The 25,000-nt window shown below is 41.7% G+C and overlaps 1 protein-coding gene across 1 annotated transcript in view; it reads left to right on the top strand.

Moving 5' to 3' along the window:
- LOC122787540 (multidrug and toxin extrusion protein 1-like) overlaps positions 1-25,000 on the top strand; it is a 1,007,044-nt gene that overhangs the window by 182,304 nt on the left and 799,740 nt on the right. Inside the window, exon 2 of the mRNA XM_044054311.1 lies at positions 1-39. This exon is cut by the window's left edge and continues 63 nt beyond it. Within this exon, the coding sequence (XP_043910246.1) occupies positions 1-39 (39 nt within the window). The remainder of the gene's footprint in view (positions 40-25,000) is intronic.

The following is a 25,000-nucleotide window of genomic DNA, read 5'->3' as shown; positions in this document are numbered from 1 at the left end:
GGCAAAGTAGAACTGGATGCTGTCACACTTGCCATAGCGGTATGTAGAACTTATTTTTTGGATTTTTTTTTATTTGTTCTCATAGGTACATAGGTAAATACTAAATCTAGCTGTCCTTGCAGGCCTTTTTAAGCCTAGAGAATTTCACTTTTTGTGTTCAAAATAACTTATCCCATTTGGTGGTAGACTGGCCTTATCTATCCCATGGTTGATAATTCTATATTACCCCAAATGAAAATAACTGGGGTCATACTGCAGATAATTTGAGGTGACCTATGTATCGGATAAAGCATTTAGGAGCTGCCTCTCTTTAAGTAAGAATCATTTTAATGAATACTCTGTAGTGAAACATTTCAAGAGTGTTATGCTTATCTGTATGACGTCCTTGGTAATATTAACTACTCACATCCAGCACTGGTAAACTTTTTATGCCTTTTTTTATTTTTGCACGGGGATTGTACATAACATATGTGCTTAATGTATATGACGCAGGGCAGATCATTCTGGACTACTGTGCAATTTATTATGCAAGATAGTAGATTAGGCTGTCTCATTTTCAAAATTATCTGTCATTAGACTTCAGTGAAAGTTGTAACTTATTGCATCTTACTTATTCCATCTATGTTCAGCTCTGAATGCACAGAAAGAATGATACTTTGGTATACTTCTGTTAATACTCTTACCAGATTCACTAAAGGTGCAATGCTTATGAAAGAGAGAGAGTGACATTGTTTAACAGAATCATTCTTCTCTTACTTTTGGTTATGGATTTTTATGCTTACATTTATAGCCAAGAGTACCTGTCATTTGTGGTAGGGTGCTTGCAGTGCATGATAAGGATTCTTCTGTTTTTTTCTTTCACAATGGGTGGTTACTGGCTTTCCCCCAGACCATGGGAGATGCACATACTGGGTAAAGTGCCAGGGAGGGGACATGCAATGGGATCACCGTAAAGGTTATCCCTCACTTCCACAAGGGATGTTGCCTCTAGGCAGCCTTGCTGTTCCCCCAGAGTACATGCAGTGATCTCGCTGGTCTCCACCAGGGAGGCTGCACAACACTGTAGACCTCTAAGTACACATAAACTGCATCCTCCACCCCTAGGAGAGGTGAGCTGGACATTCATCTTCACTCCTTCCTCCTCCTGTCTGGCTTCTCCAGTTCTGGGGGTGCTAAATGAATCTCAGTTACCTAGATTGCTGTCAGGGCTGCATGCTTCTGCACCACTGAGCCAGGTAGCACACCTTAAATCTTAAAGAAAAAGGAAACACATTTTTATCTCATTTTTATGCTTCACTGTATAAAACAACTAAAACCTCTCTTTTATCCAGAAATATATGTTTTTTTTAGGTCTGAAATCACAAACATGTTGTATAGGTTCTTGATAGTAGATTTTTTTCTCTTTTGTCCACAGCTGTATAACAGTAGCATTAGTGTATTTAAGCAAGGGGCCTGGGGAGAAGTTCCCCTCATGGGTGGTGTGAGGAACATGACCCCTGCAAAAAAAAAAACATTTTTTAGGCTCATTTGCTTTATATGAAGTTTTCTGTAAATTGTTATTTTGTGAAATAACCTTTCAGTGAAATGATGGCTCAGTGAATTGATTTCTGTTTCAGTGAAATGTCATTCAGTGAACAGACATGTAACAGTGTGCATAAATATACATGATTATATTGTGACTGGTCAGTCATCTATCACAAATGATGACTATCAGAGACCAACATACAACAAATGCACTAAACATTGACTCTAAATAAATATGAACAGCAGAAACAAGTACTGACAAAATACCCAACGTTTCACCAATACAAACACAATACCCAAATCTTCACCATTACCTTTTTTTTTTGCAGGGTGCCAACCCCCTTTACTATACACAACCCCACATGAGGGACTTGTGCCTCAATATCCCCTGCTTACTTACACTTATTTGTCCTGGAAAATATCTCCTTTTGTCACCAGACCAGCTAGAGCTGCAAGAGGCAAAGTAGTCCTCCTTGCCCAACTTGAATATGGGCTCCCATCATGGCCACAGCCACCAAAAAAAAAAAAGGCAAACTCATCCACTTTGCAGTCCTTTGCAAACAAGATCTGCTGATTCATTTCCAGTTCCCCTCACGGAACACCACTGCATCATCCTGTCCAAAGGTAAGTGGCTACCAATCCAGAGTTGGGCTACTCCTAGGGTCTCTTATTTTCAAAACTCCTTCAACCAGGTGCCTTCCTACCTCTTGCAACAAAACTCTAATAAAACTACCCCCTACAACTTCCACAACCTCTCCCAATTACTCCCTTACCCCAGACACCCCAAACCAAACTGGACTCCACTAATCATTCCTTCTCCATTTTTGCACCTAAGCTCTGGTAGTCCCTCCCCCCTCACCTAAAAGAAGTGTTCTCTTTTCCCCACATTCAGATCACAACTCAAAAGACACTTCATCAAAAATCTGACTGCAAGTACTTTTCTGTTGAACACATAACCTAACTCCTAAATCTGTCTTTACCTGCATCACTTCTGCTTTGACCTTCTATTCTCACCTACTGTTTCCTTCTCATATTTAGTACTAAAATTAATTCACATGTTTTTTCTGCTCCGTTAATAATATTACATATTGTTTCAGTTGTCTATGGTATTATCTGTCTTTTGTGATTACTCTTTTAGTGAATTTGTTCTGTTTTATCTTTCTGTGAATTTTTTCACTCTGGCTGTGCCCACAAATTGTCTGTTGTGATCAGTGTACTACCCTGGTAAACATTCTTAATTAAATAAATAAATTAAAAAAAAAAAACAGATTACACAACAGCAGGGAAAGGACATATTTTCATTCCCTGTTGTACCACATTCTTGGTGAAATCCAAGCAAGGACAAATCACAGATCTAAATTAGAAGGAAGAATACTTCACACCTTCCTGCAGCTAGCAAATGTATCTTTAGTATTCATCACAGACATAAAACCCTTCCTGCTCTAATGCATATAACTGTGTCCAGCAAGGAATCAACTTACCTATGCTTGCACAGCAGTACACTTGACCACATATACAGTCACTCTTTTTCACTGCTTACGAAACAGTTTGACCTTGGGTGAAGTCGACCCATTTCATCGGTTAAACACACACACACACAGTTTTGTGTGTGTGTGTGTGTGTGTGTGTGTTCATGTGTGTGTGTTCATGTGTAAGTATAGTGTGTGTGGGTCTGTATATACATCTATGTATGTGTGTGTATGTATGTATATAATATATGGTTTACTATCATAAGCTGGAAATGCAGTTGATCGAATGTCAGTTAAAGGGAAGTATAAGCTCAAAGTTACACAATACTGAACTGAAATACTATGAATTCATAATAAAAGTAAAGTGTGATTCGTTATGAGATTGGCATTATGAATGGAGATTGCGGTACAGTGATGAAAAGGGAATTTACCCTTTTCCTCACTATAGTGTGATCTTGGAATTGATGTATAATAATTTGCAGGGGGTGTGGGGGGGCGCATGCCCCCCTACAAAAATGTAAAAGGACATATGGACTTTTGAAACCAGAAGCCTGGTATGTCGAATGTCGATCGTCGTGTTTCTCATGTTCAACATTTGGGATAAATGTTATTGTTTTTAAGAGTTTATTTTGATCTTTTTATTAAAAATTATTTGCCCTTTGACATTATGATATTAAAAAAATATATGTATTTATATGGGTACCTATCAAACCATCGACAACTTAAAATAACGAAACTGACTCCACAACTGAATTTTACGACAGCGAACGACGCTACAAGGTAAGGGTGTAAATTGCCACTGCCTACCATGGTTTAGGAAGGGTGACAGTGTCATGCAACCATGGTAGGCATGAGTAGTGGAGTTACATCCCTTACCTTGTAAACGTCCGTTTTTGTGCTGTCGGTAAATTCAGTTGTCGGTGGAGTCAGTTTCGTTATTTTAAGTTGTCGATGGTTTGATAGGTACCCATTTATATATATATATATATATATATATATATATATATATATATATATATATATATATATATATATATATATATATATAAAATGTGTGTGTGGATTCACTTCTGAATCTCAAAATACTGAAATATTGAATTTTAGTATCTCGAAAGCAGAAGAATGAAAGTGTAGTCAAAACTGCATTTCATCGAATCTGAGAGTGTTGAATATGCGGTAACTATTTCCTGGTGTGTGTATAGTGTTCTGTTCTTTAAGAAGTAGTGATGTCTGGGTTTGAAGATGGTGTGCGGTTATATTTGGAGATGTAGGTAAGTGTGTAGTAGTAGCTAAGGATTTAGGGTAGGGATGTGTTTTCATTATGTTTTTGGATGTTGTAGGTGTAGTTTAGGATAAGTGGGTGAGGGTGTGTGTTTGCATAGGTGTTGAGAGAGATAATTGTTTTTTTATGTGTGGTGTGCATGTACTGGGAGTGTAGGGCTCATAGAGGTAGGTGTGTTTCTGTTTTTGTGTTAGTGCGACCTCAGTGTTGGTGCATATAAGTAGGAGGGGTGCAAGCCTCCTTGCTTAAATGTAGAGTAGCGCGTTTTATTTTTTTTTTTTTTGTGTGTATTTTTTATGTAGGGGGATTTTGGTGTTTTGAGTATTGGTATTTTGGGTTTTTGTGGTTGTGGAGTTTCGTTCTTCTGGTCTTGAGATAGGTGGTAGTGCTACATTAATTTTGAATGTGTTTTTAGTCAAGTGGGTTATCAAAATATATATGGAATGGGATGAATGGGACTGCATTTTTGCAAAAGTTCAGAATACTTGAGCAAAGAGATGTTTATATTTTCCTCCATACTGTGTGATCTTGGTATGAGGGTTGCAGTCCCCTAGGTGGGATTGCAGAGCATTTTACACCTTGCAAAACATACTTGTGTACACTGCCTGAGTTTTGTAATTATGTTATCTGATAACTTTGCCAGGGAACAACAGACTTCAATGTAAGTGCTATTTCATCAATTGCCATAAGCCCCATGTACTACCATACTCATATGTGCTAACCCTAACTGTGAATGAAAAGATTTTTTGGATAAATACCTGCATGGAAAAAAATGTCCTGTTTTAAAAAATGGAAATGTGTAGAGCATCCAAGCCTTGTTTTGGGCACACATCTGTTCAGATAGGATGGTGTGCATTTGTCTAGATCAGGGAAGATAATTTTTGCAGCTGATATTTTGCAATAGTTGACGGGCACTAGGCAGGAGTTTTGCCATGTCTAAAATTTAACAGCCCACAGATAGAAAATTTGATGCTTCTCTGATGGTTGTTAATGCTAGGAGCATTAATAATAAAGTTTTTTTATTGGAAAATTTGCTACATTCCCACAAGATTGATGCTGTTATTGTTTGTGAAACATGGTTAAAGAACAATGGCTGGAAACCAGTTCTGTTAGGGTATAAATGTTTTTACTGTAACAAACTTTCTAATAAAAAATCAGGTGGAGGTGTTATGATAAGGATTAAAGATAGCTATGAGACCTGTGATTATTACATGTTCACTGATAACACCAACACTATAGACTGTGTAACTGTGACAATAAAGACAACCCTGGAACATATAACAATTGTTGGAGTGTATAGACCACCAAAGCCAAGTGCAGATGACCTAGAGGAATTCACTCCTTGCTTGAAACACAGGAGGGAAGAATAATATTAGCTGGGGACTTAAATTTACCGGAAACAAACTGGAATAATATTGATTCTACAATGTTAGTAAGTAAATTATTCACAGCGTATATTCAGGAACAACAATTGCTTCAAATTGCAAAAAACCTACCAGGGGACGGAATATTGTGTTCCCAAAGAAATTACTGTAACTTCAAGTCAAGTTTTATCACCATCGATGTGCAGTGATCATGGGATTATAAAGGTTAATTTGTTGCTAGATAATTCTGCCAAACTGAAATCTAAGCCAATGCACAGAAGGTTAATTACAGATTATATGGAAACAAAACAGTCACTATGTAAAACTAACTGGAGTGAGATGTTCTGTGGAAAAACTGCAGATGGAATGTGGAAAGGTTTGAAAGAGAAATTGTTAGAGTGCAAAAAATCAAAAAAATGTTTAACATCAGGCTCTAGGCATATATAAAGATACTGAGCGTAATAGGAAACCTTTTTATTGATACATAAGATGTGGAAGGAGCAAAGACACACAAATTGATAAACTGTGTGCAGATTCTAAAATTTATTCTCAGACACAACAGATTATAGATATATTTACAAAATCTAATAAAAAGCAGTTGGGCTCCACAAAAGGGGTGGTAAGTTGTCCTAGTGACATCCAGGTAACCCCAGATACTGGAATCAAATTAGATTATTTTGAAAAAGAACTGCACAAACTGGATCCAAACAAAGCACAGGGAGGAGACGGAATTAGTAACAATGAACTGAGAACACTTCAGCAAGAATTTACAGTACAATTATATCTATTACTCACTAAGTCATTTAAATATAGGGGATTTCACAAGATTGGAGACATACACTTATTAAACCTGTTTTTTAAGGGAAAGGGGAGTAGGACAAAACCAGAGTCATATAGACCCCTAAGTCTGCTTTCATGTTGTGGAAAAATAATGGAGAAGGTAATATTAGATAAGTTATTGTCAGAACTGGATAGGTTGGGAATTGAAACCATATATCAGCATGCATATGTTGAAAACAGATCTATTACCACCTGTAACATGATCTATAACAATATAACAGCTTTGAATGAAAAAGTGTGCTGTGATGTAATTTATATAACTTTAACTTCAGCATTTGACAGGGTCATACACATAACACTGATCAATAAATTAGTACAACTAGGTATTGATGTACTTTTGATAAGATGGATAGCTGCAAGGCTTACAAATAGGACATGGCAAGTATCATACAGCAACTGGACATGCAAAATCCTTGGTTACAGTCAGGCTGTCCCACAGGGCTCTGTCCTCAACCCTTACTTGTTTAGATTGTATCTTTCAGACCTAACTTTTTCATCTGAGGTGTTCTACAATGTATATGCAGATGACCTGAAATTGGATAAATTGATTATATGTGTTACAGATAAGGCATGTCTGCAAAATAACTTGACTAAATTGACCATTTGGGCACAGGAGAATAATATGCTGAAAAAATACATCAAAAACTAAACGTATGAGATTTGGTAGGCATAAATTGAAAGGTGAATATTTAGCACACAGTGATTGAAACTGTAGACTCATTTAAGGACCTGGGTATATGGGTAGATTCAGCTATGAGTTTTTCTAACCATTATCAATCAATTGGTTAATGATAGTCATAGAACTATAGGTTGTATAAAAAGATTTATAAAATCTAGGAAATCAAAAATAATGAAGTAATTGTTTCTTAGTTACATTAGACCCAAACTTGAGTATGGAGTAACAATATGGAAACCCTATAAGAAAACATGCATGAGTAAACTGGAAGGAGTACAACGGAAATATACCAAGGGTATCCATGGATGTGAAAATTTAAGTTATGAAAGACTCAGATATCGAACTTGAACAGTGTCTCTAAGAGGAAGGGCATTTAGTGACAGCTACTTCTGGGTTAACAAAAAGTACTAGAGAATCATCAGACAACCTATGTAGGAGATTCTATAGAAATGAGAAGTGTACTAATTGGTTCTCTGACAGAGTAGCTGATGCATGGAACAGACTACCAAATTACATTAAAGCAAGTACTAGTTTAGATGTTTTTAAGAACAGCCTGGATACTTATTATGGGAACAAGTGTTTGGGCATATTGGCAAGCTAGAAGGGCATTAATGCCCTTGCTTGAAATAGATTTATGTATGTATGTAACTCTGCCCTGTCCCCTACCCTGTCATATATATTACATTGCTAGAAACATTTTCTTGTGTCTGAAACATTGTGGTCTGTTTTGAATGAGTCAGAAAGAATTTTTGTTTCCTTTTTCATAGATTTTCTTTCAGTTTTAATTTTGGGCCAGTGTGGTATTGACATGCAGGTACTGACATAATACATACTTATACTTCTTCAACTCATGGTTCTCTAATACCTTTGCTTATATTTGTATATGATTTTTTTCTGGAGAAATATAGGTTCATAGGTATGGAAGATTTTTACTTCTGATATGACAACCTCAGTAACAAAATATTTGATGTTATGTGATCCTATCTCGCCTACATTCTGAATGATGGGTTCGGAGCCGATCCCTCGGCTCCGACTCGGCACGCTTATGCCAAAGAGCGAAGTCTCTTATTGGCTGAGCTTACTATATCCCAGGATGCACCACTACCAGTCCCCCAGATCTCGTTTGCCGCTTCCCTGCGAAGACGTGGTCTCGAGCTGGCTGGGCTGAGTAGTTTTTATTAACTAACTTTCTGTCAGTTTTTTGCTGTTTTTGCTCACAAAAGCTGTTTTAACGGCTATCGCTAACTTTGTGTACGATTTGGATTGTTAAATTGTTGTGTGTGATTGGGTTGAGTTTGTTTTCGGCCCCCCTCCATCCAGGGCCTTCCCGGACTGTCAACCTTTAATACTTTACAGGGTCTCTAGTAATTCTATAATTGGTTTAGAGTTCCCTGTTCTTTTTTACAGGAAGTGTTTGCATTAAGATTTTACTGTAAGCTTAGATTTATCAGCAGTAAGAATTTAGTGGTTTACTTTCCTGTCAAAGTGACTAGAATTGTGTAACATCATGTCTCAAACCCCTAGGCCTTCGGGCTTTAAAAAATGTTCGAAATGCGGGTTTAAAATGTCTATCACAGACGATCATTCGCTCTGTGTATATTGTCTCGGGGCAAAGCACTTGCAGGAGTCATGCAGTGTATGTCACGCTTTTTCCTCAAGGGTCCTCCAGGAGAGGAAAAATAAATTGATTCTTAAGGGGTTAGTTAAACCTTCCTTTGAAGAAGCCTTGGCATCCTCTCCTGCTCCGGCCAAAAAGAAAAGGGCTTCGGTTCCGACCAGTCCGTCGGATCCGACTGCCAAGAAACTTAGGCAGGCCTCTCCTTCGGCTCCAAAGACTTCGGAGCCGAGGTTGGAACGGTCTGCCTCGATGCCACCAGTATCGACTCCTCTGGCTTTGGAGCCGATGGCTGGGGCATCGAGAGGCGGGTCACCTTCGGCTCCGCTGCTCGGAGCCGACAAGGGTCGCCCGCTCAGACACTTCCTCCTCGGCGCCGAAGTCTACCTCGGCACCGATGGAATCTGCTGTGTATTCCTCGGCGCCGATACTCATCGAGTCGCCTCGAGCCGGTCCCCTAGCCCTTTGGGGCCGATGGAGAGGCCTTCTCGAACCCGTTCTGTTTCCTCTCGGTCTCGAGGATGTCGGATTCTGATATAGACAGGGTGCTCCAAAGACTGTTCCAGTCCCCAGTCTTCCAAAATTTGTTTCGGTTCCGACCCAGCTGGTTTCGGAGCCGATGACCTTGGCCCACCCCATTGTCATTCCTCCTCCGACTGCTTCGCTCCGCCGGAGCAGGTGCTGTTGGAGCCGGTGGAGATCTCAGGGTCGGCTCCGACCCTTACTCCAACCCGGCCTTCGGGTCCGAGTTTGGTACGCTGGACTTCTTCGGCTGGACCCGGGGTGATGTTTCGGGACCTATGCTGGTTCCGAGCCTCCCCTCGGTGCTTCGCTGCGGGACTTCCGTCGGCTATCACGGCTCCGGAGTCTGGACACTCCCAGGATTCTGGGGTCCGGCTTTCAGGGCCATGAGGAGTGCCTTGGCCAAGTCCTCTTGCCATCTCTCGTTTACCAGCACCTTCCCTGGGCGTGGAGACTGGGTCTTTGGCAGTTCCCTGTCCGTAGCCAGCGGAGCCCCGAGGCCTGAGGTTACCCCAGTGGGGTTCCTCCTCCTGAGGGTTCTTCGGAGTTGTCTTCAGAGGAACCCCAAGGAAGAGATCGTGCAAGAGGAAGCACGTGGACTCCCCGAGTCTATTACATCGGACACTGATATGGATGATGCAGAGGGGTCCCAGTCGTCCTCGGATGATGTCTCATTTGCAGACATCTTAGAGATCCTCAAACAACGAGGCGGCTGGATATCCAAACCCCCTCTGCTGACGAGTCAGTGCTCCTCAAGGCCTTTGGGGCTCAGCCCTCCGCCTCCTGGGTGTCTCCGCCTTCGACGAGCTTCTGGATTTAGTTTGTCGGGCGTGGGAACATCCAGATACCGTGGAACCAGTCCCTTCTCGTCCAAATAAATTTTTATCTGCACCCCGAGAAGGAGTTCCTTACTAAAGGCGTGGCTGTAGATGCCATGGTGGTGGCATCTGCTACACAACAGGACGTGGCAGAGGCTTCAACGTCCATCCATCCTCCTAATAAGGAGTCTAGGAGTATGGATAGGCACGGAAGCGCACCCTGACTTCAGCGGCCTTTACCTTAAGGTCTCTGAATTATTTGGCACATTTTACCAGGCTTCAGAGGGATCTGGTCAAGGAGTTGTCAGATTCCTCTCGGTAACCTACCTGAGCAGCTAGCCCAGTCGGTTAGCTCTCAGTTGGCTATCCCACGCCAATTTCTAACTCGTCCATGAGGCTCATTTCCTATGCGGCAAGGCGGGTAGAGCGGCAGGCACAGGCGTGGCTCACGAGACAAGCCTGGCTCCGCTTGTGTCAGTTTGGAGGCCTTCAAGTCTTCCTTCGACGCTCCCTTTGATGGGTCCTCATTGTTTGGACCCAAGGTGAAAGACACCCTTACCCGCTGTGAGCAAGAGGGAAAACGTTATCTGCCGAGGTGCCGTTATTCCACTCCCTTTCGGCCTACCCCAAGGCCAAAGGAGGGGGAAAATGTGGTTCAAAATCTCGCAAGTTTTCTCCCAACAGCAGGAAGGTTCCCGTCCAGAGGCAGAGGGCGGGAAATTTTTCAGGGAGACGCCGTCCCAGAGGCGGCAGAGGGCCCCGCAATTCTGGAGACCGCGAGTCCTTTCGTGGCTCTTCAGCCTCCCACACGACATGAGGGATTGCCCGGCTGTGCTGCTCGAGCCAGTCGGGTGTCGCTTTGCCAAGCACCTAAAAGCCTGGGAGTCAATCACTCAGGACAGATGGGTGCTTCGGATCATTGCCGGAGGTTACACCATCCCATTCAAATACTCACCCCCACCGTCCAAGAGAATCCCGGACCCACCACCCAGTCAAAGGGAAATAGCAGCCGCAGAAGCTTTAAAGCTGCTAGAAAAGGAGTCATCCAACCGGTCCCCACAGACCAGATCGGATCAGGAAATTACTCCAGGTTCTTTTAGTGCCAAAAAAGACAGGGGACCTGAGACCAATATTGGATCTCAGCAGACTGAACCAATCCGTCACGAAATCCAAATTCCGAATGGTCACGTTACAATCCATTCTCCCGTTGTTGGAGAAGGAGGTTTGGATGTGCTCCATAGACCTCAAGGACGCCTATTATCACATACCGATACATCAGGCGTCCAGAAGGTATCTGCGCTTCAGCCTGGGAGTCAGTCATTACCAATTTTGTGCTCTGCCCTTTGGTCTCACCACAGCCCCCAGGGTGTTCACCAAGTGTTTGGCAGTAGTGACGGCTCACCTGAGAAGTCTTGGATTCCAAGTGTTTCCCTATCTCGACGACTGGCTCCTGACTGCCACCACCAGGCATCTACTAATGGACAACCTCAAAGCCACCATCTCCTGGGTGTTTCCCTAGGGATTACATTCAATTGGTCAAAGTCTGTCTTGCTGCCCTCTCAGCATAAAGTTTATAGGAGCAGAGATAGACTCAAGATTGATGCGTCTTTCTTCCTGCCGAAAGGATCCGAACTTTACAGGGCCAAGTTCAAGCTCTGATCTCGAGATCCAAAGCCCCAGCCAGGATGGTCCTACAGGTTTTAGGCTCAATGTCTGCCACGGTTCTTTTAGTTCCTCTAGCAAGATTACACATGAGGATTCTTCAGTGGCTCTTGTCAACTCAATGGTCCTTTCAGGATCTTCCCTCAATCATCACATCATGATTACGGAAATATGCAAAGGGACCTTCGCTGGTGGCTTCAGACATCCAACTTGGATCAGGAAAACCCTTTGTTCTCCCTCCAGTGGTTACCCTGACGACAGATGCCTCCCAGATAGGGTGGGGGGGGAATTGTCTGGGCAGGCTAGTTCAGGGCTCCTGGCTTCCGGACGAAGCTCTTCTCCACATCAACGTGTTGGAGATGAGGGCTGTACTTCTATCCCTACAGGCCTTACACAAGTTTCTTCCTCAAGGCATCATCGCCATCCACACAGACAACATGTCAGTGGTTTGGTATCTGAACAAACAAGGAGGGACCAGATCGTATCCCCTTTGCAGAGAGGCCATGAGAGTGTGGGAATGGGCTGTAGCTACCAACCGCTTCTTGGTAGCGACCCACATCCCGGGAAAGTCAAATGTATTGGCGGACAAATTAAGCAGGACAATTCTCTCTCCTCACGAATGGTCTCTAAACCGCACAGTAGCAGCCCAGGTTTTCGAGAGATGGGGGACGCCGTGCTGCGACCTATTTGCAACTCCACAAAACACCAAGTGCCAAAGGTTCTTCTCCTTGATTCCACATCAGGAAGTACCAGCCATGGATGCTCTAGCACAATCTTGGCCAACAGGGCTACTTTTATGCCTTTCCTCCAATTCCACTCCTTCCCAAAGTTATTCAAAAGCTTCTCAACTGGGGTCTTCAATGATTCTGATTGCCCCATACTGGCCTCGTCAGATATGGTTTCCTTACCTGAAAAAGCATGCAGTGGACGATCCGTGGACCTTAGACCTGATCCCGGATTTGCTAATCCATCAGTCGGGACATTGGCATCAGTCCCTTCAATCTCTGAAATTGACAGCTTGGCTCCTCCACTTCCAACCTTAGTTAGAAGTCACACACTAGACCCGAAGTTGTTCACATTTTATCTTCGCCCACAAACCCACCACTAACAAATTGTACCTCAGTAAGTGGAAGAGGTTTGCTATCTGGGCTCAACTCAAGGGCTTAGACCCTATCACTGCTCCTGTCCCAGAGGTTTTGAAATTCTTAACATCCCTGTTTAATCAGGATCTTCTGTCTCAACTATTAAAGTCCAACTAGCTGCTATCTCTAAATTCCATGAATCCACGGATCCTCCTTTGATGAGCAGCAGACTATGCAAAACGTTCATTAAAGGTGCGAGTCTATTAAGACCACCAGTTTTTCATCCTGCACCTCCGTGGGATCTTGATTTGGTGCTTCGCGCATTAACATCTCCCCCTTTTGAACCGGCTGCTACATGCGAATTAAAATATCTGTCTTGGAAAACGGCATTCTTAGTGGCTATTACTTCTGCAAGAAGAGTCTCAGAGCTTCAAGCCCTGTCCATTAAACCACCGTACTTGATTTTCCACAAGGATAGAGTATCACTTAGGCCTAATCCATCCTTTGTCCCACAAGGTCTGTTCTAGTTTCTGTCTTCAACAATCTCTAGAACTACCAGTTTTCTTTCCAAAATTCTCTAATGAAGCAGAATACACTCTCCATAAATTGGATGTTCACAGGCAATTACGCTTCTATTTAGACAGGACTCAGCAACTTCGTAAGACAGACCAGTTGTTTGTGTCCTTCTCAGATAATAAATTGGGCCAAACCATCACAAAAGCTACAATCTCAAAATGGATCAGAGATTGCATAACTCAGGCCTATTCTTCTTCGAATAAACATCTTACATCATCTATCAAAGCTCATTCTACCAGAGCTATGGCTACTTCTATAGCCTTTCATTCCAAGCTCGCTATATCGGAAATTTGTGCTGCGGCTACTTGGTCCAACCCGCACACTTTCATTTCCCACTACAAATTGGATGTGGCATCTAAAGGACGAGCATCATTTGGTTCCACGGTACTCAGGAGTGTTTTCCAGTGAGCCACCCAGGATTTAGGTGCTAGGGATGCTGTCCCATCATTCTGAATGTAGGCGAGATAGGATCACATAACATCTTTTAGTTATGTACTCACCATAACTTCAGATGTTTGGGATCCATCTCGCCTACATTCCTGATACCCACCCTCCTTCCCCCTGCCTTGCAGATCAGAAGAGATTGAACGGTTTTGAGTTCAACTGTTTTTATCTTGTTTCATCTGACGATGTTATATAAGCAGGGTATGCGTGTGTGCATGTATGCGGACAAACTAGATCTGGGGGACTGGTAGTGGTGCATCCTGGGATATAGTAAGCTCAGCCAATAAGAGACTTCGCTCTTTGGCATAAGCGTGCCGAGTCGGAGCCGAGGGATCGGCTCCGAACCCATCATTCAGAATGTAGGCGAGATGGATCCCAAACATCTGAAGTTATGGTGAGTACATAACTAAAAGTTCTAGGTCATAATTACAGTTTGCATACTGAGCAGAAGCAGAATTAGAATATAATGCAAATGTCAGACGAGAAGTGGAATCTGTGAAACGTTGCATCTTCTGCCAATCTATGAAAGGCTTTGTCCCAGTCTTCCTTTAAAATTTTATTAATGAAATTTAATGAAACTTCCAACTCAAAAAATGAAGGAAATGAATAGAAGTACATGACTGTTTAAAAAATAAAATACTTTTAATGACAAAAAGCTTGTGCAAAATGTACAAAACACAGACTGAATAGATTAAAGTAGCTGCACACTCATCAGTAGCATGATTTCAGCTCTCTGTGGCAACAGAAACTGTGAAAAAGGAGTGCTATTGAAAATGTTTTTGGGTAAAATTCAGTTACTGGCTAGTAAATACACTGCCTGGACGCCAGCAAAGAAGAAATCTGGAAAACTTCAAAGAAAATCAACCAGAAAGTGTGAAGAGAACACTGTTCGGGAAGGATTCTGCATCTGCTCAGCAAAAAGCAGTTCACGCTTCAGCTTTGGTTCAAGAGATTTACTATACAAAAGATCATTCTGCCAACGATTAGTTGTAACACAAAAGCTGGAAATACCCATTCAAAAAAGGTGTTATATACAGCAGGAAGGAACAGTAGTTTTATATCGTGATGGCTGTGCTACCCTTATTATCATGGAATGTGAAAGGCTTTATGGGTATAGATGTAAAGGAAAGAGTACTGAATTATATTAAGAAATTCGGAGTGCAAATAGCCATGCTGCAGGAGATACATTTGGAAAGAAGTGAGCATGTGAATTTGACAAAGAGAGGATCTCAGAATGGATATTCATCAGCCTATGAGGGCCAGAGGAAAACTGGAGTAATTTTGTTTGCTAGAGGGGTTTCAGTAGCGATAGAAGAGGGGAGAAATATCAAATAGCAGATTTGCGGTAGTAAGAGGCTATTGGCAAGGGAAGGAGGATTCTAATGGAGTGTATTTAAGTTCCACTAAAAACTGCTGTTATCGAGTATAAGAAAATGTTGGGAGAAATGATCAGATGTTATGTGATCCTATCTTGCCTACATTCTGACTGATGGGTTCGGAGCCGATCCCTCGGCTCCGACTCGGCACGCTTATGCTATAGAGCGAGGCCTCTAATTGGCTGAGCTATCTTTATCCCAGGATGCACCACCACTAATCCCCCAGATCTCATTTGCCACTTACAGAGCTTGGACGTGGTCTCAACATTGGCTGGGCTAAGTACTATATATTAGGCTTTTTTCCTGTCAGTATTTGCTTCATTTAAACCCAAAAGCTGTTTTAACGGCTATTTTTGTGTAATGAGTGTGTTTCTAACAGTTTCATTGAGATTTTCGTATATTTTCCTGTCAGAGAAGGTTCCGTTTAAGTTAGAGGGGCCTTCCCCTGTGCTAACTACTTTAGTGGTTGTGTGTGGGTCAAGTACCCGTTTGAGTTAGAGGGTCTTGACCCTCCTTGTTTCCCCTTTCTCTTTCTCACTTTTCTTGTGTGTAAAAAAAAAAAAAAAAAAAAAAAAAAAAAGTTCTTTAGTTTAAATATTTTTTCTGAGTTAGTGGCATACATATTTGTTCCTGTGTGTCAAACACTTAAGTTACTGTTGTTGTCTGGTTTTTTTGTAGAATTATGTCTAAAGAACATAAACCCTCCGGGTTTAAAAAGTGCACGAGGTGTGGGTTCAAAATGTCCATAACGGACGACCACTCCTCGTCGCCTATTGTCTTGGTGCTAAACATCTGCAGGAATCGCAGTGTATGCCATGCTTTCCTCCAGAGTCCTCCAGGAGAGGAAAACAAATTAATCCTCAAAGGATTAATCAAGCCTTCTTCGAGGAGGCTTTATCTTCCTCTCCGTCTCCTTCTAAAGAGGAGCGCTCCGACCAGTCAGTCGGAACCGGCGGCTAAGAAAACTAAGCAGACTTCTCCATCGGCTCCACGGACTTGAGCCGAGGTCGAACGGTCTGCCTCGATGCCTCCAGCCTCGACCCTCTGGTTTCGGAGCCGAGGTCTGGGGCATCGAGAGGCGGTCACCCTCATCGGCTCCACTGATATTGGAGCCGATAAGGGTCATCGGCTCAGACACTTCCCCTCGAGCGAAGTCCTTATCGGCCCGAGGGAAATTTCCTTGAAGGTTTCCTCGAGCCGATAATTGTTGAGTCTTTCGGAGCGGTCCCCGAGCCCTTCGGAGCCGATGGAGAAATCGGTTCGGGCCCGATTGGTATCCTCGAGATCATCCAGGATGTCTGATTCGGACATCGACAGGGTGCTCCTTCGACTCTTCCAGTCTCCGGTGTTCCAAAGATGGTTTCGGCTCCAGCCCATTTGGCTCGAGCCGATGGTCCACTCCCTACTGTACTTCCTCCTCCAACAGCTTCGGCACCGTTGGAGCAGGTGTTGGTGGAACCAGTGGAGGTGTTAGGGTCAGGCCCGACCCTTGCTCCGACTCCAGCTCTTGGGTCGGAGTTCAGTGCACGGACTTCTTCCTTCGGCCCTGGGGGGGAGGCTTCGGGATTGATGCTTTCGGTCCCAAGTCTCCCTCTTGGTGCGTCGGCGGCGGGAGTACCGTCCACTGTCGTGGCCACGGAGGGGGGACCATCCCAGGATTCTGGTGGTCCCGCCTTCAGGGCTATGAGGAGTGCTCTAGCCATATCTTCATTGGCTACCTCCACAGTTTCCCCAGCTCCTTCCCTACATTTGGAGACTGGGTCGTTGGCAGTCCCCCTGTCCGTAGACAGCGGAGCCCCTGGGCCTCAGGTTACCCCCGCTGGGGTTTCTCCCCCTCCTGGAGGTCCTTCTGAAGCCTCTTCGGAAGAACCTCAGAGGAAGAGAACGTGCAAGAGGAAGCACGTTGACTCCCCTGACGAGTCTTTGACATCTGACACCGATCTCAATGATACGATGTCTGCCACAGTTCTGCTAGTTCCCTTGGCAAGGTTACACATGAGAATCCTCCAGTGGCTTCTTTCAACTCAGTGGTCCTTTCAGGAACTCCCTCTCAATCATCTAATATGGATCACAGAATCTTGCAAACGGGACCTTCGCTGGTGGCTAGTGTCCTCCAATTTGGATCAGGGACGACCCTTTGTTCTTCCTCCTCCGGCGGCCACTTTGACCACGGACGCCTCCCAGACGGGTGGGGGCATTCCCTGGGCAGGTCAGTCCAAGGCAAATGGGACCGGAAGAGACCCCTCTCCACATCAACATCCTAGAAATGAGGGCAGTACTCCTGTCCCTTCAAGCCCTTCACGATTACCTCCCTCAGGGCGTAATTGCTGTTCACTCAGACAACATGTCAGTTGTCTGGTACCTGAACAAACAGGGAGGGACCAGATCCTATCCTCTTTGCAGAGAAGCGATGAGAGTTTGGGAATGGGCAGTCTCGACCAAACGCTTCCTAGTGGCTACTCACATACCGGGCAAGTCCAATGTCATAGCCGACAGGTTGAGCAGAACCATCCTCTCTCCTCACGAATGGTCTCTGAATATGACAGTTACAAGGCAGATTTTCAGCGAATGGGGAGTTCCGTGTTGCGACCTCTTCGCGACTCCTCTGAATGCGAAGTGCAAAGAATTTTTCTCCCTAATCCGGCTCCGGGGAAGAGCCCTATGGACGCATTAGTCCATCCTTGGCCCACCGGCCTGCTTTATGCCTTCCCCTCCAGTTCCTCTCCTCCCCAGGGTAATTCAAAAGGCATCTCTCTTAGGGAGCAAGATGATCTTAATTGCTCCTTACTGGCCTCATCAAGCGTGGTTTCCCTATCTTCGGAAACATGCTCTGGAAGGTCCATGGTTCCTGGACCAGGTCCCAGACCTACTGATTCATCAGTCGGGACTACTACACCAGTCCCTACACACATTAAAATTGACGGCCTGGCTCCTCCTCTTCCGACTATAGTCAGGAAACATGCACTGGATCCAGATGTGGTGCACATATTATCTTCAGCCCACAAGTCTGCTACGAAGAAACTGTATTCTAGCAAATGGAAAAGGTTTGCTATTTGGGCTCAACTCCGGGGCCTGGACCCCATTTCTACTCCCGTGGCAGAAGTACTCAAATTCCTGACCTCTCTTTTCAATCAAGGCTCTTCTGTTTCTACCATCAAAGTACAATTGGCAGCGATTTCTAATTTTCATGAATCCATAGACCCACCTTTAATGAGCAACAGGTTGTGTAAGACCTTCTTGAAAGGTGCTGCTCTATTAAGACCTCCAATTTCTCATCCTGCACCTCCATGGGATCTCGATATAGTATTACGTGCCTTGACTTCTTTTCCCTTTGAACCGGCAGCTGGTCAGAACTTCAAGCTTTGTCAGTGAAACCCCCGTACTTGGTTTTTCATACAGACAGGGTATCCCTCAGACCAAATCCTTCTTTTGTTCCTAAAGTCTGTTCTACTTTATGCTTGCAACAGTCATTAGAGCTCCCAGTTTTTTTCCCAAAATACTCCAATAAAGCGGAGTTTATTTTCCACACACTAGATGTCCACAGGCAGTTACGTTTTTATTTAGATAGGACCAAACAATTAAGGAAAACAGATCAGTTGTTTGTATCCTTTGCAGAAAGCAAATTGGGCAACGCGGTCACAAAGGTCACTATTGCCAAATGGATCAGGGACTGTATTACTCAAGCTTATATTTATTCTAACAAAGAGCTTACCACCTCTGTCAAGGCTCATTCTACAAGGGCTATGGCTACTTCGGTAGCATTTCATTCTAAGCTTGCTATTGGTGACATTTGTGCTGCGGCTACATGGTCTTCCCCGCACACCTTCATTTCTCACTACAAATTAGATGTGGCATCTAGAGGACGAGCTTCATTTGGTTCCACAGTGCTCAGGAGTGTTTTCCAATGAGCCACCCGGGATTTAGGTGCTAGGGACGCTGTCCCATCAGTCAGAATGTAGGCGAGATAGGATCACATAACATCTTTTAGTTATGTACTCACCATAACTTCAGATGTTTGGGATCCATCTCGCCTACATTCTAATAACCCACCCTCCTTCCCCTTCCTTGGAGATCAGAGGATATCAGAAGGTCCGAATCCTGTTGTTTCATCTTGAAACATCTAACAATGTTATATAAACAAGCTGTGCATGTGTGCATGAATGCGGACAAACAAGATCTGGGGGATTAGTGGTGGTGCATCCTGGGATACAGATAGCTCAGCCAATTAGAGGCCTCGCTCTATAGCATAAGCGTGCCGAGTCGGAGCCGAGGGATCGGCTCCGAACCCATCAGTCAGAATGTAGGCGAGATGGATCCCAAACATCTGAAGTTATGGTGAGTACATAACTAAAAGTTTTCAGCAGGGAATATTATTTATAGGTAGGGACTATGACTTGCAATACTGAAGATCTATCAGGGGGACCTAGAAGGGACAATATAACAAAAGAATAGATTTCTGAAGAAGTTTATGAGAATATTTGGTATGGAAGATGTGAATTCAGTAGTAGGAACCCGGACAGAATTTACATGATATTCCCCAAGGTACAATAACTGCACTAGACTAGATAGAAATTATATTTCACAGGAACATGTACATTTAATTGAAAGTTTCAACACACATCCCGATAACTACTTCTGATCAAGAACCAATAAAAACTAAGATAAAAATGCAGTGTAATGAAGTAAAAATAAGACACTGGTAGTTTTCCACCTAACTTTTAAAAATAAAGGAATTTGGGTATTGGAAATTATTCAAGAGTTATTAGGGAAGATGGAAATACCTTCAGAGGTTATAGCTAGTGACTGGGGTAAAATGAAAATGGGAGTTTAAAAAACAGGTCAAAATAAAAGACAAAGAGATATGGTTAAGAAGGAAATATTACACAGAGGGGCTGACAGTGGGGAATGTCACAGAACAAGAGGAGGAGCACATGCAGAGTGCTAAAGAGAAAATAAGGGAGTATCTGGGTAATCTGTATGAGTTTAGAAAGACTACAGTTAAGCAACTATTTTGGTAACAACTCCAGAGCACAAAAACCTTTAGCACAATGACTTAGGCAACAGAACATTGAAAGCATTGTTGCCAAATTTAGGGAACTTAAAACAAGAAAAATAACCAGAGATCCTGTATGTAGCAGAGAAATGTGGAAATGAAACAGTACATATGCAGTTTTTTATGGAAGACCTAATAATGCCAAGATTAGATGTAGATGAGGCTCAACAACTAACAGTTAATATAGGAGGGGACAGTCAATCTTCAGGAAAGTCTCCAGGAACAGATGCTATTACTGTGGACCTTTAGAAATTAGAAGAGAGGAAAGCGATAAAGATCTGGAAGATTTTATTTAACAATATTTTAAAGGAGGGGAAGCACCAACATCGTGGAAGAAAGCTGTGATAGGTATGTTACCTAAAGATGACAGAGACCCCTCAGACCCACCCTCATGTAGACCCATTTCAATTTTAAACCACAGTTTGTGTATATCTATACTAGCTAAACGAATGGCAAAGATGTGCTAACACTGATAGATGTTGATGAGTGTGGTTTTGTGGAGAGGAGGCAAACATTTGACAACATTAATATAGTAATGGTGATCCAAAGAGAAACAGACTATAAGAAAATACCTCTGTTGTTGGTAGGTCTTGATGCAGAGCAAATATTTGACAGAGTAAGCTGGGAGTTTGAGTAGGGCATTGGAAGCATTTGCATTCCCTGATACAATAATAAGGTTAATTAGAAGGATATATGAAAGATTGCAAGCAAGATTTAAAGTAGGAGGGTTCCTCTCAGATGAGCTGAGTTTGAACAGAGGAACCAACCTCCTTGTTATTTGCTTTATATTTAAAATCATTGGCAAAGAAAATCAGGGACTCAGAGATACAAGGATAAAATTGGTATGGTAATCAAGAAAAAAATGGCCTTATTTGCAAATGATATTGTTTTGTACCTGATAAATCCAGAACAGGAAATCTTGGGTCTCTATTAAAATTGCGAAACCTCACTTACGTGAATACGGAAACGTCGACACATATATAGCAAACCACGAAATTCGAAATGTCGAATTGTCATAGTTGGCCCTTATCCGGTATAGCCCCCTAACGTAAGTGTAAGTTACGGACCTTAGGGTTAGGGTGCGGGTTAAGGTAAGTGCATACATAGTAATAAATGCAACCTTTATATTAGGGTTAGAAGTACGGTTAAGTGTATGTATAGTAATATAGTTGTGTAGCTGAATGTATATGTAATTTACACTTTTCCTGTAGTTGGGTTTGTTTATAGTTAGATACATTTGTGTGTAGTGAATGTTTGATTAGGATATGGGATATATGGGGAAGTGCAGATTATTTATTTTGTTTGGGTAAGTAGTACGTAGCGGGTGGTGAGGTTGGCCAACTATGGCGATTTGACATTTCAAATTTCGTGCTTCAGGACATTCGATGTTTTCGCTGTTTGCTATATATGTGTCAACGTTTTCATATTTGCATAAGTGAGGTTTCACGATCTTAATGTAGACCCGTAAATCTTGAGTGTTGTGAAACATTTTGAGACAGTTTGTCTTTTTGGGATATAAAATAAATGAAGAAAAAACAAAGGCTATAACCTTGAATTGTGTACCCACACTCAGATTGGTTCATCAATACTCATATTTATGGGGTCATGATAAGAAGAATTATTTAGGAGTATGGATTAAAATGGCTTCTGTTATGGCAGCTAAGGATATGTAGGAAGAGGCCAAACAAAAGATACTACAAAAACTGAGAAACTGGAAACTCTTATTTATGGATATGGATAGTAAGATACAAGCAGTGAAAGTGTTTAGTGCCTTTAGTCTTGTATATGGGTCAGGCATACTTTTATCAACCAAAGGAGAATGAATAAAGAATTGAAGGAATTTGCCTGGGAATGAAAGAGAATAAGCGTTAAGTGGGATAAGTTGATCCTTCCAATACAGCATAGTGTTTTTTGTTTACTTAATTTGAAGGGTACTTTAGAGCTACACAGTTAAGCCTCATATACATAACAGAAGCAAAAGGTTACAATTAAAAGTGGAAAGGGAGGATGATACAAGGGGGAAGTTCTAGAAATAGAGAGAGTGATTTTGGATGCAGATCCATAACGATCATAATAACCATACAGAATATTATATTCATAAAGTAGCAGAAAGTATTCTAAGAATTAAGCCAGTACGAAAATGGAGAAAGAAAATTTTGCTAATAGGGTTCATTGTAAGGAGGGGTATAGAAAATAGGCACTAGGGTGTTGGAATTTACTGGAGAAATATGATAAAGGAATCAAGATATTTGAGCAAATAACTCTGGCAGGAAAGGTAGTAGGGTGAGATAAGGCCAAGAATACATTTGGATTGCAGGCTAGAGACTCACTTCCCTTCCAGGGCTTGATCTTAGAATACATGCAAAGAGAAATGGGTAAGGGAATTTTAAGTGAAAGACCTGCTCTGGTAGCATTTGTAGTTGAATCTATAAAGATTTTAAGTGAAAGACCTGCTCTGGTAGCATTTTTAGTTGAATCTATAAAAGAAGCAGCTGTTAAAGAGGGCAATTTGTAGAGCATATAAAGTATTGCTTGATAACTTTAAGAATCAATGAGAGGAGGTTACAAGATATTGGGAAGAGTGAATGGAAAAACAATTTACAAGAAAACAATGGGGAGATATATGTATGGCTCCTAAGTATGCATCCAAGTCCAGAAGGTTTAGTACCTTTTCTTGGAAGTGTTTGCATGGGTAGTTTTTTACCCCAAGCAGAATTCAAAGAACTTTTTTCCTCTGGTAGATAGCAAATGTTGGATGTGCAATGGAGAAGAAAGAAGTAACTGGGAACATATATGTTTTGAGTGTGTAATGATTTGGCAGATTTTAAAAATTTCCTACAAGAGAACTCTATCAGAAATACTGGGTGAGCAAATTGCTGCAAGTAAGGAAATTATTCTTTTGAGCTGGGATACAGGATTTGAATTGCCTAGACATAGTAAGGACTTATTAAGTTTAATTATGTTGGCTACCAAAAAAGTAATTACTAGAAAACGGAACTCAAGTCTACACCAACTTTATTTGAGGTACTGAGTACTATAAAATAGATAAAAGGACTGGAAGAGGAATCTTTTAGAAAATGGAAGGAGCAAATTACATAGAAGTAAATGGAAATTGTCGGAAGAATACATGCATAATAATGTTGGGGGGAGGAGTGAGGTTTAAGGAAAGGCAGGAATTCAGCAATTTTTGTAATGTTGGACTGAGAATAGTAGCAAAGAAAATGTATATGATGTATGTTGTACTTGAAAAAATGTTAAATTTTTTTTTTCTGTTAATATATGTTTGCCTGTGTCTTAAGTGAAACATTGACTGTATCAAATCTCTATAGATCAGAGACTTATTCAGATTCTATTACATGTTACTTATAAAAAACACACCTTGGTTATATGCAGTTAATCATGTGACCAAATTTGTTCCTCAATTTCCTTAAATAACTAGAAAAATCAACCGTATTATGTAAACCTGTATTTCTCTAGGCATCTGCTTTTATCTGCCAGCCATATTGTAGGTAGTCTAGCAATTTTTTCTTGCTACTACCTCTAATATTATCCCTAGCAACATCTAAAACAAACAATAAAAATTTATCGAACCCCTCACATTTATTTGCATGTTTCCTTAGGGCATCAGTTAATTTCCCTTTATTAGCATAGATGTGCTCATATGTTCTGTCTTTTAATTTATGGACAGTTTTACCAACATAAACTTTGATGTCTGGTGCAAGTAGCAGTGTACACCACTTAAGATGACTGACATGTGAAATAGCTGAAGTTTAAATAACTTGTCTGGGTATTTTCAACAAACACTGCACCTGTGTTTATAAACCTACATATATTGTAATCCTTGCAGGCATAAGTGCCTGCTTCCTCCACATCCCGCTTGTAATCTGAATGCTTGTAGAATTCTAAAATGTCTTTAATGTCTTTGTCTTTTTTGTTTACAGAAATGGGCTGTCTACCCATAATTGTATATAAAACTGAATTTTCAGATAAAATCTTCCAACTATCTCTTACAGCTTCTTTTGATTTTCCCACTGTCTACACTGTATGTTGCACACACAGCTGTGGTTCGGTCTTATTTTTGAAACCTATTGGATCCTGATCCATGTCTCTTCTCTTGGATACCCTCTAACAAACCTTCTCTTTTCCAAAAATTTTTAATAAATGTCTTTCTTCATTAGTCGTTAAATGTTCAATTCTGTTTTTTTTTAAAGTGTTTATAACACTTTTTTTTGTAAAATGGATGCATACTTTCAAAATGTAGTATAAACTTACTGGCTGCATTTTTATAGCCAATACTAATTGCCAGTGTGTTAATGTTTTCATAGATCAGTGTGTTTAAAAATTGTATCTCTTCAAAACTTGAATTACTTGTGAAATTGAAAAAATTTGTTGTCTTATTAATATCTTTTGCAAATTGACTAAACTTCTTTTTTGAGCCAATCCAGATTAAAATGGTTGTCTATAAACCTCTTCACAATAAGACATAACCAAGTTTGCAAAATTTGGTGCTACAGTGGCACCCATTTCTACCCCACATGTTTGCTGATTAATGTTGATCTCTAAAAACAAAATGATTAAACTGTAGAACACATTGTATACATTAACTGCTGAACTTAATTTCCTGTAAAGTAAAACTCCTTTAATAACCTGTGGCAAGCCCGTTCATTACCAGTATTCCAAGGAATGTCTGAATAAAG

Source organism: Protopterus annectens, chromosome 13.part0 (genome assembly GCF_019279795.1).
Source record: "Protopterus annectens isolate FY-2018-M chromosome 13.part0, PAN1.0, whole genome shotgun sequence".
Lineage (NCBI taxonomy): Eukaryota > Metazoa > Chordata > Ceratodontiformes > Protopteridae > Protopterus > Protopterus annectens.
Note: the sequence above shows the minus strand (reverse complement) of the source record. Positions and strands in the feature narration are given on the sequence as shown.